At 40.4% G+C, this 18790-nt stretch overlaps 1 protein-coding gene and 1 long non-coding RNA gene across 4 annotated transcripts in view; one reads left to right on the forward strand and one right to left on the reverse strand.

Annotated features, from left to right (window-relative positions):
• The window catches only part of GABPA (GA binding protein transcription factor subunit alpha), a 24472-nt gene extending 21150 nt beyond the window's left edge, over positions 1-3322 (forward strand). For 2 of the 3 annotated variants that reach the window (XM_031612680.2, XM_090121416.1), the window contains one exon: positions 537-3322. In XM_031612680.2, coding sequence (XP_031468540.1) covers positions 537-765 — 229 coding nt within the window. In that variant the 3' untranslated portion in view covers positions 766-3322. The remainder of the gene's footprint in view (positions 1-536) is intronic. The other variant, XM_090121410.1, reaches the window with a different exon arrangement.
• A 555-nt stretch (positions 3323-3877) lies between these two features.
• On the reverse strand, positions 3878-18769 carry LOC116242091 (uncharacterized). The gene is made up of 4 exons (XR_004169658.2): positions 18637-18769; positions 13732-13823; positions 6153-6223; positions 3878-4974 (listed from the first exon to the last, which is right to left on the reverse strand). It is a non-coding gene; the product is annotated as an uncharacterized LOC116242091 (long non-coding RNA).
• Between the last annotated feature and the right edge of the window lie 21 nt (positions 18770-18790).

Consider the following 18790-nt stretch of genomic DNA (forward strand, 5'->3'; position numbering starts at 1 on the left):
CTTAAATTGATCTTGCTGTTCAAAGAGAAATATCTTTACCTTTTTTCTTCCTATTCTGTTTAATACTGTAAAAACCAGTGCTGATTTTCAGGCTGCTTCAAACATAAACTGTTTATCTCAGGAAAGCAGAGATGAGCAAAGAAGGCAAGAGACAATAATGAGGGAGGAGATAATACCTTCTTACTAAGGCAAAGCACTGTGTAAACTTCCATCCCTACTTCTCCAACCACAAGCTGTTTTTGAACTGGTCCAGCTTAGAAATGATGGACTTGGTGCTTTATACAGCTTATAAAATAATTACTGCTTTGTTTCCCTTTAGAGTACATCAGAGTGCAAGGGGCAGCTTTCAACTCTCTTCCTTTTCTCGTGAAAGAAAACACCCAAAGTTTATCTTGATACATAAAATTACATGAGAATCTTAATGTGAAAGATTCTTATTTCAGCATCCAAGTGTCTTTAAGTAAATGACTCGTGTGTGGAAGTTACAGATTCTGAGAACTTAATTTGTTTGTTTTGTTGTTTTTGTTTTTTTACAGATACTATTATGATGGAGACATGATATGCAAAGTGCAAGGCAAGAGGTTTGTCTACAAATTTGTGTGTGACTTGAAAACTCTCATCGGATACAGCGCAGCAGAGCTGAATCGGTTGGTCAGAGAATGCGAACAAAAGAAACTAGCAAAGATGCAGCTTCATGGCATTGCGCAGCCAGTTACAGCAGTAGCACTAGCTACTGCATCCCTGCAAACAGAGAAAGATAATTAAGTAGGACCTGAAAGTGGGAACCCATGGCCTTTCCTATATAGCCAGAGAAGTTGCTTTACTTTTGTCTGAAATGGAAGCTTCTTCTTTTTCTTCACAATACAATACCATGCATGATTTTTTACAAAGAACTGGGACTTACGTAAATTTGGATCTTTTAGCAGCATATGTTTCAGTGTAAGTTAAGAGATCACAACTTCTGCAACTTTGAGTCAGGGACTCTATGATATACAACCTAAAATGGGTAAAAAAAAGTTGAACTGGTCAGCATTCTGCGTTCACAGCTCTACAAAATCATTTTTGCAGTGCTTTTTAACAAAAATGAAGTAAACGCAGGCTGATCAGTTGTCCGGATTGGGTTCTTTCTGGCTTTTTGTTCTCTGCTGAGCTACCAAGTTGAATTTGATGCTTTTAAACTTAAATGAACCTTAAATGTTCATTACTCTTACCTAATCAAGCAGAGCTGAAAGGCACACCAAACATGACAAAGCATTGGGTTCCTCAAATAACTTCTGTGTTTATAAAGAAAGGAAACTAAGAGTAGGCAGAACTGAAGATCTGTGCTGAAGAAGGAGATCCAGGTTTAGATCTGGCTTAGATGAAAAGCCAATTACGAGTATTTCACTGTAATATGTATTTATGAGGGCAAGTACTAACCTGTTAAAAGACCTTGTTGATGCTAGCCATGTAATATAAAACAAAACTACTTCCCCCACCATTCTCCCATCAGGTGATTTGAAAACTTGAAAAAAATATCCCTCACCCAAAGAGTAGTCTGCAGGTGGGTTTTGTTTGTTTGCTTGTTTTTATGCTCTGTTCTGCCAGGTGCTTTATGCCTGCATGATAGTCAACCCTAGTGACCGAAGACCTAAGTTAATCACAGTCATTAGTCCCTTGCTCATTAGAAACAAAATGCAAGTTGAAAATAGTTTTAAAGAGAATTGAAATTTAATTTCCAAATTATTGTACAGAATGACTTATATAAAAGTGCAAAGATGTGTAATTTTTATTTAAAATTAATTTCTTTCTGAACTTCAAATGATGTTTCTGAAGCTTCATAAGCCAAATGCGTGCTCCAGAGCTGGGTACAATTTGAAGTATGGATTATGAATAGAAATACTTGGAATATATTTTGAATTTTGAGACACTGGTATAGAGAGAACTTCATACAAAAGTGCAGTAAAAAGTAGACTGCAATGTTTGAGCTTCTACTCTTATGACTGTTTCTTTTGATGTTTGAAAATAGTATGGTTTTATTACTGCCCTTTTGTGTTATTAAACATTGTAATTGTTATAAGGCATATTTCCTAACTTTTTATAACTGAGCACCCTGCTCCCACTAACATTTCACATTTAATTAAAATGCAAATGGTTAAGGGAAAACCTTTTACTTCAGCTACCCTTAAACCTTAAATAAAAAGTGCTTGTACAGAGACTTTCTAAATATAAAATGTACTTACATGGTGAGTAGCGGGAGTACTGGGTTGTTGTTCTTAGGCTAAAAAGGAATGGTCTTACTGGTAGTCAGAGGACAGAAAACAGAATATTCATCTTTATTTTAAAGACGGGTTGAGGACAAAGCTGTTTGCTTTATAGGTGCGTGTTCATTTGCAGATAGCTTTTGATTAATTGAAAAACTTGCATGCGTTTCTAGTTTACCTTTTTATTACTTCCATAACTATAACACTTTCTTGACAGATCTTTTCATCAACCCCTAATATTGTTTTCATTCTTGGGCGCTTAAAGTACTCCATCAACTAAGCATGTTGACTTTTTTTCTTAAATGAAATCTTCTAAGCCATGAGCAAGGTATGTCTGTCACTAGAAGTCAACCATCAATCCACTTTTGCTGTTAAAATAGTCCAACTCCACCTATTGGCAAGTGCTTGAGGTGACTTATGCAAATAGGTGTAGATTTGCTTACGAAGAGTAAGGTGAAGCTGATAGTTCAGTGGCAGCAACTATGTATATAACATCATGCCTTTACTAAACAGAAGTCCAATACAAGTCACTAGTTCTATTTAGTAGAGTTCATGAAAAGCCTCTTTGTTAAAATACAGTACAAAAAAAGAAGTTTAAAAAAAAAAAAAAATTACTACATCTAACTGGACTGCAGTAGGATAAACTGAAGTTGAAATGTAATATCAGTTATTTATCCCCTGAATGTTCTTTGTATGTGGTAAGCCCTCTAGGGGAAAGTTCTGATGTCACACTTGATTTGTAAATACATCTGCTTGTTAGTTTGTAGTTTTTCAGTAGGTAAACAGTTCTTTGGGTTGTTTTGGTCATATACTTTTCCACCTTGTTCTAATTTAGCAAAGAAGAAATCTTTCAAACAGTATAGAATCACTGTCATATTTTCTGTAGTTGAGGGAGAAACCTGTGACTAACTTGATGTCTTCAGTGAAAAAAGGATGTAGAATATATTGTTGAGAGTTGTTCTGATGCTGCCAGATGAAAAGATAGAAAGAATATTCCCGAATTTTTTGTAAAAGAGAAGGTTTTTGCATACTTTTTACTCTTTAAATAAAGACACTTATACTCTGCTGATAATTATGTATTTGTTTTGTGTTTTTCATTTTTTTTGGTAATTTTACATGAAACAGTTATTTTTACTCTAAAATATTTGTGCATAAAATGTCAATATAGTAAAATAAAAATGTTATACAGCCAGTGTCTGTTGACTTGTTAATTTTTCAGAAAGCTGTCTGTAATATTCATGCATGATCAGTTTAAGGATTAATGTATGCACTGCATTTTCATTACTTCTAAGATCACAAATGAGTTACAGGAAGAAGGCAAATTATCATTTTTTTGAAGTTGTGTAGTCTTTGACTTGATACTTGCCTGTGTATTTTCTACTGGAACTCAGTATACCTCATTATTGTAACAGCTTACTTTAACATCTTAATTGCAAATCTTAAAATGGGTCTATAATAAAAAATAATGATGGAAACAACAGTAGGATGTAATGGATGCTGGGAAAACAGTAATTCTGTTCTTTTAGGAATGCTTAAGATTGAAAGATTTGTATTAATCAGTAAATGAGTGCATCGCAGCAAGGACTTTTCATTCTTGTAGTCTCCCTTACTTCACGTGGCCTGTCAACTCCACTGTTAGCTCTGTTCTTGTTCAGAAGATCAAATTCTATTTACACAGTTATTACCTTATTTTTAAATGTATCTTGATAGAAATCTTCTCAGTGTACCTCTTATCTCATCCACCTAGACTGCCAAATTCAACACTGAAATATTTGGTCATCTTTAAACTGAACTGATTGCTCAGTTTAATAGTGTTTCTGTTTCCCTTGGCATTTTGAGGAACTTTCAGTAATTTGTTGACCTTCTAAAGCGCATTTAAACGTGCTCAGTATCCAGTGAAATGACCACCTCTTATTGGTGCTCATAGTAATTAGTATCTTCATGTCCATCTGAGTTTGATTTGGGATTCATGTTTTGATTGGAACAACAGAATTATGAATCGACAGCTTACAGCCATCAATTGTAAGCAGAACAAGACAACACAGGACTCCATTGCTTGATTAATGAAAGAAGTGTGATGCAATGTCCACTGACAGGAGTTTAGGGAGAATTTTTTGAAGGAAGCATTACACAAGATCTGATTGCTCTGGTTTATGGGAAATACACCAATTGCAATGGGGATTTTAGTTTGCTCTTCAAAATCACGCGTGTTCTGTTGCTCACCTAGCAACACAGTATTATGATTTCTACAATATATTTGACTTGGTGCTGTGTAACTTCTTTTGAGAAAGTAATTTGTGATATGAGTTACTCTAACCAATATTACTTCAGTAATTAATAATATACCTCAGTTACATTTTGTATCTGTATTTCAGGTTGAGTACCCACAGCACCTTACCAGGCATCAAACTGAAACTTTACCAGCTTGTAATTGGAGAGTATTGATGTTTTAGCCATTAATAATTTGAAACTAAGGTTTAAAAAAAAAAAAAGGCTGAGAAGGGGGAAGGAAAAAAAAAAAAAAACACAAATATTTGATATCTGTCTCTAATTAAAATAATTGTGGCACTGATTTTCTGGATTAAATGGTGGTAATGGCAGTGGTGCCAGAAGATGTCTGCAACCTATGGAGTTGTTCTTGTCTCAACAGAAGGTCTGATCCTTGTGTTTGGGGTTTGTGACACACAACATCCAGGTATGTTCTTTTATAAGGTAGCATCACCATAGCAATCTATGAAAGGAAAGAATTCAAAGATAATAAGAGTGATCATAAGCTGTTACTGAATAAAAAGTAGCTAAAAGGTGGAGGTAAGTATCAGGAACGGTTGTACTTAGGTGTTTGTCTAATGCTACCAGAAACAGATGAAATTGTCTGAAATGCTTTTTTTTTTTATTGCCCAGCAGTTCTTGAATTGTAAAGGAACTGATGGATAGTAGATGATCAAAACATTAGGTTAATTCTTTGAGGTTGCTTTCAGGCTGCCAGTGTTGAATTGTTGTTTAGAAGCAGCAGGAGAAACACTTGATTATCTCATTGTAGTTCTGATGAATGTGAAAACTTATAGAAATTGTATTTTTATCCATATTTTTATCCATAGTAGATCTGATATGTTAACACATCTTTTCTGATTTTTGCAATTTATGTTATAATCTAAACAGGGAAGAAATTACCATTTAAGAGCTGTATTTCCATGTATCAGAACTCACAAATCAAAAGCAAGCAGAAATAGTTACATGAATTATAATTTAAGCAAGCACAGTTGGCACCAAACAAGCTGTTTCTTGGAAATAAGATTTGTTGCTTGTTTGTAATTCCTCCCAGTTAGAGAAAGGTATATTTTGGGTTTAAAAAAAAAAAAAAGTTAACTGCTTTCCCTTTCTTCCCACCAAACCTAGGTTTTTCAGTATGCTCACTCAAGGTGTATGCTTCATAGGACCTGGGCTTTCAAGAAGCCTCAGTTATAGAAGGCAGTGAGATATAAGTGTACGTAAAAGAAATAGATTAATAAAAGTAATGGGGAAAAAAAAAAAAATCCACTACTAACAGCCAACCTAGTAAGGGCAAAAGCTGCGAAGTGTGGGCATGAAAAAAGAAAGGTTTGAAAATGTGAAAATGCAAGAAAGTGAAAGAGATTAGATTAATTAGAGGGAAAGATATCAGTGAGACACAGTTTTGACTATTTCAGGACTGAAACCAAAATATAAAATAAGGTTGTTTTAGAAAAAATCCTAACTAAGGTAAAATTTTATTGCAGAAAACTCAAAGCCTTTTATATTTTTTCCCCAGATGAAGTATGTTCTCTGCATCCGAAGGCATCCCAAAGTGTTGGGCTTTACAGGAACTGTGCAAATACATATACACACAATGGGACTTTGGTTTCCTAATAATATGACCGGAACTATACCCACCATGGGACTAAGAGTTGTAACAGGAGCTTGAACATGTCCTCAGGAATAATCCACCAGCCCTACAGTGAGCTCTGTAAGAACAAAAGGAGAAAGTTAGCTGGGGAAGGCTTTTGTTGTAGGATTTTTAGGAACAAAAGTCTGTCTTTACTGCTCTACTATCTTTTCCACCCCTGCTACAATTATATTTGAAGAGTTACAATACCCTCAAGTGTTCCAAGTTCTGTGAGACTGAATACCCAAGCAAGAACATACCTGAATTGGCCTGCTCTGTAGGAAAATAAAGCACAAGTCAGTCTTGGTGCAGCCAGCAGCTGTGGAATAGCCATTTGCTGAACTGTTCAACTACAGTAGTTGAAGTACAGAAGTTCAGGTTGGGTGTTATGAGCAATTTCTTTTCAGGAGCGATGAAGCAGTGGCACAGGCTGCTCAGGGAGGTGGTGGAGTCACCATCTCTGGAGGTTTCAAGATATAGCAGTGGGATGTGGTTTGTGAGCATTTTGGGGGTGGGCTGATGGTTGAACTGTATGATCTTGGAGGTCTTTTCCGATCTCAATGATTCTATGGTTGTATATGTTGTATGGGTTTTTGCTTGTAGCCTTGCTTGGTCAGATAGTATTGTGTCTTTTGGACTTCACTACTCCATAGAGGAAGCTTAAATACAGCTTTTATTTATTTTTTTTAAGAGATGGAAGAGAAAAAATGAAGGAAGAAATAAAAATGTTTTCCTTAGAGGTGCAAAGGTACTCTGAAATTTTCACTGAGGATGGGAATATTATTTAATAGGCTGCGTTTACATGCAGGTAGAGCACTAACGTTAACTGAATGTACACACAAGCAAGCAGGGGGGGAAACAAACATCGCCAGAAACCTAAAATGCAAGGAAGACAAGAAACTTCTAATTTCTCTGAGAAAAAGCAGGGAGTGCTGCTGATGCTGACCGCTGACTGAAAGTGGGCCTGGTGTTGTAAGCCAGGAGGTGTTTCCTGCTGGCACCACATCTCAGATGTAAATAAACCAGACAGCATCGGCATAGCTTTTGTGTATATCTTGCTATCTAAGAACTGAAGCAACTGAAATTCATTACGCCCTTGGGCAAGAAAGAGTAGTTTCTCTCTTTCATTTTTAACAGCATTCAGCTAGAAACATTTCTCATTATGTGGGCTTCAGCATAGGGTTTTGAAAAACCTGGTCTGATTAAACTTCAAGTGTCCCATGGAGAATTATTTTCAACTCCAGGTAACAGATTCATCCCAGGACCAGTCAGCTTCCCAGCAGAGTGTTATATTAGAGCACTGACCAATTAAATATTTTCTGTGGCCCATTTAAAGTCTTTGTTTCCAAAGCTTCTAAATACTGGGGCATCTGTATTTCTTCTTTTAAACTGTATTTGGCCTTGTGATCATAGTAGAACTCTTGCAAAAGAGAACTGTGCTGCAGTGCTCTCTGCTTTTTCTATTGCTTGAGCTACTACTGATTATAATTTTCTTTCAACCAGCAGCAAAACTGAAGTTTGGCCAGATGCTGTTTGCTGCTAAGAAACAAGCAAGCTTCCATTCAATCTAACTTCAATTAATTGTTTGATAATTACTGAGGATATTTACTCCACTGAGCACTTTCCCTTTTGTGATATCACCTTGAAGCTCCTTTAATGAAATGGATGAGCTAAAGACATCTCCATTTCCTGACAGTAGTCCCAGAGAACACACTAGCTCAGCACCTGTCTCTGTACCAAAGGGTGTTGGTGCAAAGGAAAGGCCAGGAGTGATGTTCTTCTGGGAATCTCAGCTTTCTCCCAAAAGACTTGCTGCGTGCAGTCCAATTTTTCATGGCTATTTCTTAAATTAGCTTGTGTCTAGAAAGCTTTGTTTCCTGTGACCTTTAGGGTATTCAGCTTTCTGTATGAAAAAGGTGGCAGTTTCCCTCTGTAAGACATACCTTAGGCACTGAAAATGCCCATCACTTGCTGGGACTGCACAACTCTAGTCACTAAACATAATCATAATCCAAAGTCCTTCTGTCAATGCTGTGGTGGTTCAATAAATCCATAATAGATTAGAGAGGAGCATACACCACAGGCATTACTAAGTAAGAGTTCATGCAGCTTCTTTTCCCAAAAGACAAGCTCAACTGCACGTATGGAGTTCTTCAGCTGAAAAATTTCCATAAAGATTACAGCCTCCTGCTGCAAGAAAAATACAAATCTTTCAACATGGATTTTGAGTCTCCAAGGCTTTTTTTTACCCATCTTCCTCTCGGAGGATTTCTTCAACCTCAACTATCATGTATTTGAAAATGAAGTATGCTTTTCTTCCAAAGAAAATCTTGGTATGTTTTCCACTCATCTACAAATGCCAGAATTATCTAAGGTAATTTACTTTACAGCAATTGTTAATATCTGTCAGAAAGAAATACAATCCTGATCTATGCCAAGATCATATGAAATATACTATGTTCTTGCGTGTAAAATATGTTGCCAGCCAGAAACAGAAATTATTAAAAACATATGCTGAATCACTTAGCACTGTGTTGCAGCTGCCTTGCCTTTTAACGAGAAACAGATAGTCTTAAAATATTAAAATACAGTGACCAAAAATGAAAGAATTTTGCCAACCAGCTGTCCCTACGGTAAGGCAATTGCCATCTCCAACCTCCTGAGAGCAAGTGCTGAAGATTCATTTCTATATGACTGAAAGAGAAAAACCCAACTCTGTCCTTTCACCAGAGTTTTCTTCACTCTTTCTCTCTAGTTTTCTCTTGTTAATTTAATTTATAAAGAATTTATGGTTCGCATGAATAATTGAAGTATTTCATTTGGTATTAATCTGGGTAACTCTTTTGAAGCAAGAAGTCATTGGTTGCTTTTGGATTAAAAGAAGTTATAATTTGCCCAGGATTTTTGGATGTTGGAAGAATTGAGATGTTCTGCTTTGGAACTAGGGAGCAATTTGGTTTTGGTTGGATATAAACTTCTTTGAAATGCAGCTCTGCTCCAGTACCAGCTTCTCCCAGCTGATGTCACTCTGACAATGAATTCTAACACAGCAGCACTCTATATAATTTGATGATGCTCTGAACTGAGAGGGCACATCCTGAGGTTATAAGAAGGCAATATATATGCATATATGGTAGAGCTGAACTCTCTGTGGGTGGTGTGGGGCATTTCCAAGGTGATAGGATTCAGTGTTCTGCCCTCATCGGCAGCTTATGCTGTCTGATGGCATTGCCTCCACTGCAGTCTGGCCTCTGCCACTCTGGGGCTGGGTGGGTGATGTCAGCCACCAGTGTGGTAACCTGTGTTCTCCCCATGAGGAATGGGAGCCTACTAAAAGGAGAAAGTCCTCATTGTCCTGTGTAGCATGGCTGGCTCACCCTCAGTAAGGCAAGCATGTCCCAGTGTGCCAACACAGGCAGCATCATTGCTCAATTGCCAGGGCTTTTGCTCTGCCTTGCATTGGCTCTATGCTCTGAGGGTTGCTGTACCCCTGAGCTATTGCAGACCCATTCCTCAAAACCACTAGGCCAAGATGGGGCTGCTCTCAGTAGAAAATGCTAACAAGGGTGGCTTGTGTGTATGCCAAGGGAAGGAGCAGGGAAAGTGTCACTGCTATGGGTGTTTGGCAGTCTTATAGGGGAAGATCCATGTGGTCCAAGTCTCAGGGGAATCAGTGGGTATTTATAGCCTAAAGGTAATGGTAAGGGTGCTGCCAGCCAAGAAACATGAACAATGCAGTCAAGAAAATTAAATCTGGGAAAGAGGTAATGATGAATGCATGCCAATGCTTTGCACATAACTTGGTCATATTTCACATTAGAACAAAGCCCAGAAAAATCTGGTAAGGTGACGTGCAAATGGACAAAGGAACACAAGAAGGCTGGAAAGCAAGCAAAAAAGATGTATCAAGTTGAAAGTCAGGAAGTCATTAACAATGGTGAGTCTTGGCAAATGTGGCCAGCATCACGTCATAGGCTTTTTTTCCCCTATGAGAAAGATGCTTGGTTTTGCTACAAATCATCATGGAGGCAAGGACTACAGTGACAAAACACTCTCACGGCCTCTGGCCTGACTTTGCAGGGAGTCTGTTACAACTGCTCTTGAAAGTACAAATCCATTTTTACTGGATTTTTATTTTTTCATGCTGCTTCACAGCTTTGTCACAAAGCCCAGCAGAGAGCTGCCCATTTGTAATGCTGCACCTGACCTCTCCTGAGGTTTGCTGCTTGCACATCTCCATGTGGATTGCATTGCTCCTCTTCCTCCTCACACCTTCTGTGCCTGGTGTTTGTAGGTATTGAGCTTTCACCTTCCTGCCCTCAGACAAATCCCATCTCCCAGAGTACTGAACAACAAATGCACTGGATAAACTGGTGATTATGTTCTATCCAGCCTTTCTGCAACTGTAAAAATTACACTCATCCTATCTAAAAGAGTGCTGTGGTTTTCTGCAATGTCACATCTAGACATCATAGAATCATAAGTTTGGAAAAGGGCTCTAAGATCATCTAGTCCAACTGTCCACCTTCCATGACATGTCCACTGACCACATCCCTCATCCACACAGCTGTTGAACACCTCCAGGGACAGTGACCTCACTACCTCCTTGGGCAGCCTGTGCCACTGCATCACCACTCCTCCTAAGAATAAATTTTTCCTAACATCCAACCCGAATCTCCCCTGGCACAACTTGAAGCTATTCCCTCTCATCCTATCACTGAAAAGAGACTGACCCCCACCTCACCACAACCTCCTTTCAGGTTGTGAGTGGTAAGGTCTCCCATGGACCTCTTCTCTAGACGGAACAACCCCAGCTCCCTCAGCTGATCCCCATAAGAGTTGTTCTCCAGACCCCTCAACAGCTTTATTGCCCTTCTCTGGACACGTTCCAGAGCCTCAATGTCTTTCTTGTAGTGAGGGGCTCAAAACTGAAAACAGCACTCAAGGTGCGGCCTCACCAGAGCTGAGTATAGAGGGACGATCAGTGCTGGCTGCTGGCTGCAACTATTGCTGATACAAGCCAGGATGCCGTAGGCCTCTTTGGCCACCTGGGCACTCTACTTGATCACATTGAGCCAAGCATTGAACAGGACCCCGAGGTCCTTTCCTTCCACACAGCCTTCCTGTAACTCTGATGGTTTCTAATGCTTCCTGATCATTGTGCTGAACTAGTAGGAGGACAGTTATTTGGAGGAAGTTCAGAATCCCAGCACTTCTCCCTTCCCCTGGGGTGAAGAGTCACACAGTAGCACTTGTACCAGCACAAGTGCTGCAGGAAGGACCGCTGCCCCGCTCTTTGCATGTGATGTGGTGCACATCAGCAGCGCTCTCTTCTCAGTACTGATTTGTTCTCTGACATTTTCAGCGGTGTGCTTGAAGCTCTTCAGCTGAAGTAATGTAGAAAAAAGGAACTGTGAGGTCACAAGGATCTGTGGGCCTCGTGCTACAAAATGAGAGGTGCTCAGACTTCCCATGGCAGCGGGGTCCTTCTGCAGCTTTCTCTGCACTAACCTTGGGCTTGTGCTCTCGATATCTTGCTGTTAAAATCCTGAATGTGTCTGACAAGATGGATGGGGGCTGTATTTTCTCTTAAGTCCATACACAAATTAGAAGGAAATTAATAGAAGATTGCAGTGCCAATAATTTAAATTAAAAAATTAGGATGTCATCTTTAAAATTCCTACTCACTTGTGCTTAATTCCAGCTTCCTAATGAGCTGTTTCTAAAGATTTATGATCTTTTTACCTCTGGCTTCAAAAGCAGGGCCTTTTTTATTAAAAAGTCATTTTCATTACACTGCCACACAGCGTGGTGTGTGAGTGCCATGCCATGGGAGCCATGAGAGGAGGGGCAGATCACTCCAGGACTGCAGCTGAGAGCAGGGCATGCACTCTGGCCTGGCTGTTTCTCTCATCATTAGGTTGCAGACCAGGCAGATGATGGAGGGTCAAAAGGCTGATTGTTTGGGGGGCCATCATTGCTGTTGCCCAGATTTTATGCTCATTGCATTAAATCAGGTTGGATATCAAGAGAAATTTCTTCTTAGCAAGCGTAGTGAGGCAGTGGCACAGGCTGCCCAGGGAGGTGGTGCAGTCACTGTCCCTGGAGGTGTTCAGGAGCTGTGTGGATGTGGCACTGAGGGAAGTGGGCAGTGGGCATGGTGGGGGTGGGCTAAAGGTTGGACTAGGTCATCTCAGAGGTCTTTTCCTGCCTTAATGATTTTGTGATTCTATAAAATACATTTTCTGTCCTGACTACGGTGTGTAGTCTGCTGTCTTCTAAGGTGACAGAACTGGGGTCCCAGCAATGAAAGGGGCAATAAGAACTAGCAGAATGCATGGCAGAGGCTCTGTGAAGTGGGGTTTTATTGTTGTACTTCAGTGAAACCACAGTAATAAACTCATCTGAATTAGAAATGTCAAGTTTTGATGTTTTGCAGTAGACATATTAAAAGTTTACATGCATAAAAGCATATATAAGGCAACTATATATGACATAATATTCAAGTAGGCATGCCTGGTATTTGCACAGAATTGATACACTATTTAAAATAACCCTCACAGTATATTTTGTTAGGGTTATTTTTCAGCTGGATTAGTTTTGTGATCCTTTTAATTATGTGTCCTGTAAGCTGTTGCACAGACTCAGTGGAGAAGTTTGTATGGGGATAGAAGCATATAAACACACAGGATGAGCGACAGGCCCTGCTTGGCTTGGGTTTGCCACTGTCACTGGGATCAGTGCCTGAGACATGACACAGGACTGAAGCTGTGGGGTAACCTCAGCTCTCATACGTGAAGCTTTCCTTTATTAGTTTACTTGAACTGCAATTTGGAAAGTGAAGGGAAGGACTGGCCAAGACCATTATGTGACATTGGCATGCACAGTGTGCAACTGCCCACACGTCCTGATTGCCAGCAGCAGCTAAAATTAAACTGAGGCTCAAATCTCTGGGCTGGCGATATTGCTAGATGATTGGAGAGGATCCTGCTTGCCTCTAGTTCCATGAGAAGTGGTAGGTGGCTCATTGCTGTGTGTTGGCACCATCTCCAGCTCATGCCGTCTTAGAGGGTATCATGCTGTCACATGTGCAGCAGTTGGAAGGAAAACACATCCTATTCCCCTCAGATGCTTTCTCAGTTGCTTTCCTTTTGTTTGTTTGTTAATATTTTTGTTGTTATGAAATGTCATCCTGGCAACGCCAGAGCCTATAATTCAGCAGTCAGTGGCAGCCACTTCTTTCAGCATGGGAATGGGAGGCTAGCTTAGTGGATGCCTAGAGAGAAGCTACAATGGGATGGCTATTTGCCGAGATTAGTGCACTGAAGTGCCTTAGTAAGAAGTAATTTAGGGAAACGAGAGTCTCACATTTTGTAACCATTATGGTTTAAGGAGAGATGAGGTCCCCCCCTTGCTTCAACAACCATATTAGTCTTCTATTAAAACTATGATATTTTTCTTTTTCAGAATCTTCCTATGGTGCTTGCAATCATGCTGAACTCATAGACAGCATGTTCTGGACTTTCAAGAATCCTCTCTCTTGAGACAAGCAACAGAATGGAACAGATGCCTGTGTGCATTACTTACACTATTGCTTTCTGTGCAGCTGATGTCAGCAGTCTTCTCCAGACTCCGGTGTCAAGCAACACTGACAGACTGAGACCATGCATGAAGGCAGCCTGATGCAGAAAAATGGATACTCAGAGAAGTTTTCACAGCATCAGTAGATTCAAGCTGCCTTTGTCAAGGTGAAGTCCATTCTCCTTCAATTCTGACTGTGCAGAGGCAGTCACTGTGGCAGCATAGCACGAAAAAAACCAGCTTCTTAGTCATGGGGAGTTAACAGACCCTTGCGATAACTTTGGCTTTTGAGTGTTTTTTCATGTGACAACATGCAGCTAGAAATTACTGCCCTACACAACCATAAAATAGGAGTCAATATCCAATCAAGGTTATCCTGTTTTCCTAAAAGACCATTATTTCTGACAAGTTTCATGTAAAGAAAAAAGTCACAAAGTCCCCTGAAGCATTTTTGAGCCTTCCCAGACCACTGCCTGCATATACTAAAAAGGCGAAGCAAAATATTTTGTCTTGGCAACCTGCTGCCGTGCACCTGAGTAAGGGCAGCTCAGCAGAATCTTTGCTTCTAACATCTCTCAGAGGACACTGGGATAGCCTGACCTCTCCATTCTTTGTCTTGAGGGAACAAAGAAGCTAAAGTGATAATGAAATACTCTCCCACACACAAGCTGCCCATGTAATAATAATTCTGCTGCATGTAATAATAAAAACTGCTGCAACACCTGGTTTGAAATTCATTTGTATTATCCAAAAAAGAGATATAAATGACTTAAATATAAAGGTTTGCAGTGAAGATTAAATTAGCCCTGACTGAGTAATGCTGAAAAGACTGTGTATCATGTAACAGAAGGGTGATAAACACAGATTGTCAGAGAAATTTCTCCTAAAAACATTTCATCCAACTGAAATAAGAGAGCCCTGCTATGCTTTCAGGCAGCAGCCTGGAAATGAGTGGTTATTCAACATTTCTTTAGGATACAAACAGAGTGGATTTTCAGCCAGTGCTGAGATAAATGGATGAATTGACCCTCAGCACAAGGAGAGACCATGCCCCTGGGCTATGTGGTTGCCTTCAGGTTGCTTTTGTGTCTGGGAACTCTGTGAAAGCTGCCATAAGGAATTGCTCACATGCATTTCTCACCATACTGGAAGGCACGTGAACATGTGGATGTCATCAGGAATGCTTTTTCATATCTGTCTTTCCTTACAAGCATTGAGGAAAGAGAATCAGTGGTTTTATAAGTAAAAGGATTCCATCAGAATTCTCTCATTCAAAGCAATTCATGGATGAGTTAGCTGACCAATTAATTGTGTTAGTTGTGCTGAATATCTGTTTCTTCTCTTTCCTCTCACTGCTGTGAAATTTGGCCCCTGCAACTGTGACCCTAATAGGGCATAAATGAGCTTTGGCTTAAACTTTGAATTATCGTTTAAATCTCTGTTGGCACTACACATAGGATTTGACCAAATGTGTTAGCATGCCTACTAGTGAAAAGAGTGGCCTCCAGTGGGTGTTTGTTTGACTAATAAAAATGCAATAGAATTTGCTATGATTGCTGGTTTCTGGTCAGAAAAGGCCCTCTCAAGATCAGAAAAGCAGTGGCTGCTCTGTGACAGTTCAAGGACTGCCGCACACTGCTAGAACTTAAAATGGGAATTAATGCCTGATGCTAATACATCCACTTGTCTCCTTGTGTTCACAACCTCCAAAGTCACCCACAGCTATTAAAATACAATGCAATTTTTTCTTAAGTGTGTATTTTAAATTCAAGTGGGTATTAAGAGCTTCCTGTGAAACTGATGGATTCCACGTTCATGCTTGTCTGTGGAAACATCTGTAGTATAAAAGGGTCTGTTAAATAAACCTCATTATACATCTGTCTGCTTGAATTTATTCAGGTCTTTGGAGAGCAAGAGGCATATTATACTCCATTTTTCTGAGTTAGAGGATAAAAGGACATGGCCAGAAAGAAAAGAAGAAACTTTTCCATGTCAGCATCAGTGCTGGCTTATCAGTTTTAGGTTTTCACTAACAAAATTTAATTCAAAGAAAATGCATGGTTTGGAGTTTGCCTGTCTTTTTCATTAGAACCTCTGAAACCAAACTTTTTTTTTTTTTTTTCCCCAGAAATGTTTTGCCTGAAAAAGCTCTCAGACTTCTCAATGGAAAAAAATAGATCTCCCACCCAAGTAAGTCATTGTCAGAGAAAGGAAGCTATCTTGGCTCACTTCCCTGCCCTCAACCTACTCTGCAGCAGCCAGGGTATATAGTTGACAGAAAATTTGAGGCTGGTATAAATCTCTCACAGCATGAGCAAAAATGAATTTTGTTGCCCAGAAGCACCATCCTATGAGATTTAGACTACAACCACTAGGCATTTCCTTCTGAGTATGTAGAAAAATCCTTGAGAGGGGTGGCTATGAGACCTGGGACCAGGACATGGGAGTTCCAAGTGCTCTGGGGAGGACAGTGACCTGCCCTTCCTACTGGCCCTGTTCTCCTCACAGTTGGGCTGCTCATGGCTTTTCTCTTGCCTACTGTGCTTGTTTTGGGGGGTTTTCTAGGCTTATATGATCTACGGAGAAAGAGCAGGCTGCATGAAGAGATGGGCAATGTGATCATGGGTGACAGCCCAGCAGGACACAGAGGAGGCTTGTGCCAACCCCTTGTATGAGTGAGTTGGTATGTATTAGAAACATCTCTGTAACACAGCCAGAAGGAAGGTCAGGGGACCAGAACTTCCTTCACAGAAAAGATCACCTTCTGTGCCTACGTCACACTTGATCAGAAGAGTCATTTTTCAGAGGATGACAATTCCTGATACTACATCATTAGTTCATTGGTACTGATGGATGGGTTACCAATGAAGTACTTTTGAAAATTGTTCTTTGAAAGGATTTATTTCACTTTCATTCTCCACAAATGTATCTCCCCCTTTTCTTTTCTGCTAAACCACAACCAGCAAGCCTGAATTGCATATCACCATACTTTGCCACAGGAAGAAAGATCAGAAACAGTAACCACATGGGCTCAAAAACTACCTTCCTTGCCTCCCTCAGGACTTTGCTTGGTCTACAGAACCTCATTTCCATTTCTGTTATTGCTTTTGCCACCTCTCTGGGCTGCTCTAGGATGCAGTTAAATAGAATTCATCAATCAGTGTCAGGAGTAGTACTCTACATAGGGCTCCACCAGGCTGTCCTACCTGCTGTACCTAGTGCTGTCAGGCAGGGAGGTGACAGTGAGGGGCAAAAAGCAAAAAGGTCAGCAGTCAGGAAGTACTTGTTGGAGTTTTACACCCTACTATGACACATCTAACAGCCACTGGACATTACTTAGCCTACAAGGTAGCTTATAAAAATTAGTAATTGCAACACAGTGCAAGAAAAGCCACTGCGTTTGCCTCTGCCCAGGGGCTATCAGGGCCTGTAGAGACCCAGAGTACCCAATGAAAATGGAGTGGAAGCATGCTGTACTTTAATAAAAACTCCACTTTCAGGTGCTCCTCCTTACCCAAAAGATTTATGTTCCCTCTATCCTCAGGCAGCTCTATCCTCACACCCTCTCAGGGTGAGTCATTCTGGTGCTGGGTTCACTGAGAGTTTTCATGCATTTCAGCCCACATGGGCTGCTTTTTTTTTTCTTTGGCTTGCTGTTCTTCATTAGGCAGAGGGTAAGAATTTGTTAGGCAGTGGGTAAGAAGTAAGGAGTGGGTTAACATAGGTGACACTGTTGGTGTGTACTACAGGCCACTTGATCAGGAGGAGGAAGTGGATGAGCTCTTCTACAAACATCTGGAAGTATCCTCATGTTCCCCTGCACTCGTTCTCATGGGGGTCTTCAACCATCCTGATATTTGTTGGATAAGCAACACAGCCAGGTATACAAGGTCCAGGCAGTTCCTGCAGTGTATGAATGATAACTTTTTGACGCAGGTGGTGGAAGAGCCAACGAGGATGGATGTGCTACCTGACCTTGTTTTTATTAACAAGGAAGGGCTTAGTTGTTCAGGGACGAGATGGTTGCAGGATGCAGTGATCACAAGATGGCGTTCAAAATCTTGTATGGAAGAAGCAATGCAGTAAGTAGAATTGCTACCCTGGACTTCAGGAAAGCCATCTTTGACTTCTTCAAAGACTTACTAGCCATGGGCTAGAGTGGTAGAAAGCGAGGAGGCCCGTGAGAGCTGGTTGGCGCTTAAACGCCACTTCATCCAAGCTCAAGATCACCACATCCTTAAGAGTAAGAAATTGAGGGAAGTTGGCAAGAGGCCTGCGTGGATGAGCAAGGAACTCATGGATAAACTAAGAGGAAAGAAGCTCCATGAAATGTGGAAAAAGGGCCTATCTACCTGGGAATAAAATGGGAATGTTGTCAGAGCCTGTAGGGATGCAATGAAGAAGGCTACAGCCCTCTTGGAATTAAACCTTGCAAAGGAGGTGAAGGATAACAAGAAGGGTTTCTTTAAGTGTGTCAACAGTAAAAGAAATACTAGGGAAAATACCCCCTACTAAATGAAGTGGATGCCTTGGTAACAAGGGATGCTGATACAGAGATCCTGAATACTTCTTTGCTTCAGTCTTTAATGCTAAAACTAGCCCTCAGGAATCTCAGACCATGAAGTGTTGAGAGTGAGTCTGGGTAAAGGAAGATTTGCTATTGGTTGAGGTGGATCTAGTTAGAGAGTGTCTAGCCAAAAATTAGTGCATACAAATCCATGGGCTCCAATGAGAGGCACCTATGCTGAGAGAACTGGCAGAGGTGATTTCTGAACCACTCTATCACTTTTGAAAGGTCCTGGCAAATGGAGGTGCCTGAAGACTGAAGGACAGCCAATGTCACTCCAGTCTTCAAAAAGGGCAAGAAGGAGGATCTGGGAAACTACAGGCCAGTCAGCCTCAATTTCATACCTGGAAAGGTGATTGAACAACTTGTTCTGGATGCCATCTTCCAATTCTCCAACTGGAAGAAACGATGGTTATCAAGGATAGACAACATGGATTCACCAAGGGGAAATCATGCTTGACCAATATGATAGCCTTCTATGATGTCATCACTGGCTGG

Source organism: Phasianus colchicus, chromosome 1 (genome assembly GCF_987193195.1).
Source record: "Phasianus colchicus chromosome 1, bPhaCol1.hap1.1, whole genome shotgun sequence".
Classification (NCBI taxonomy): Eukaryota; Metazoa; Chordata; class Aves; order Galliformes; family Phasianidae; genus Phasianus; species Phasianus colchicus.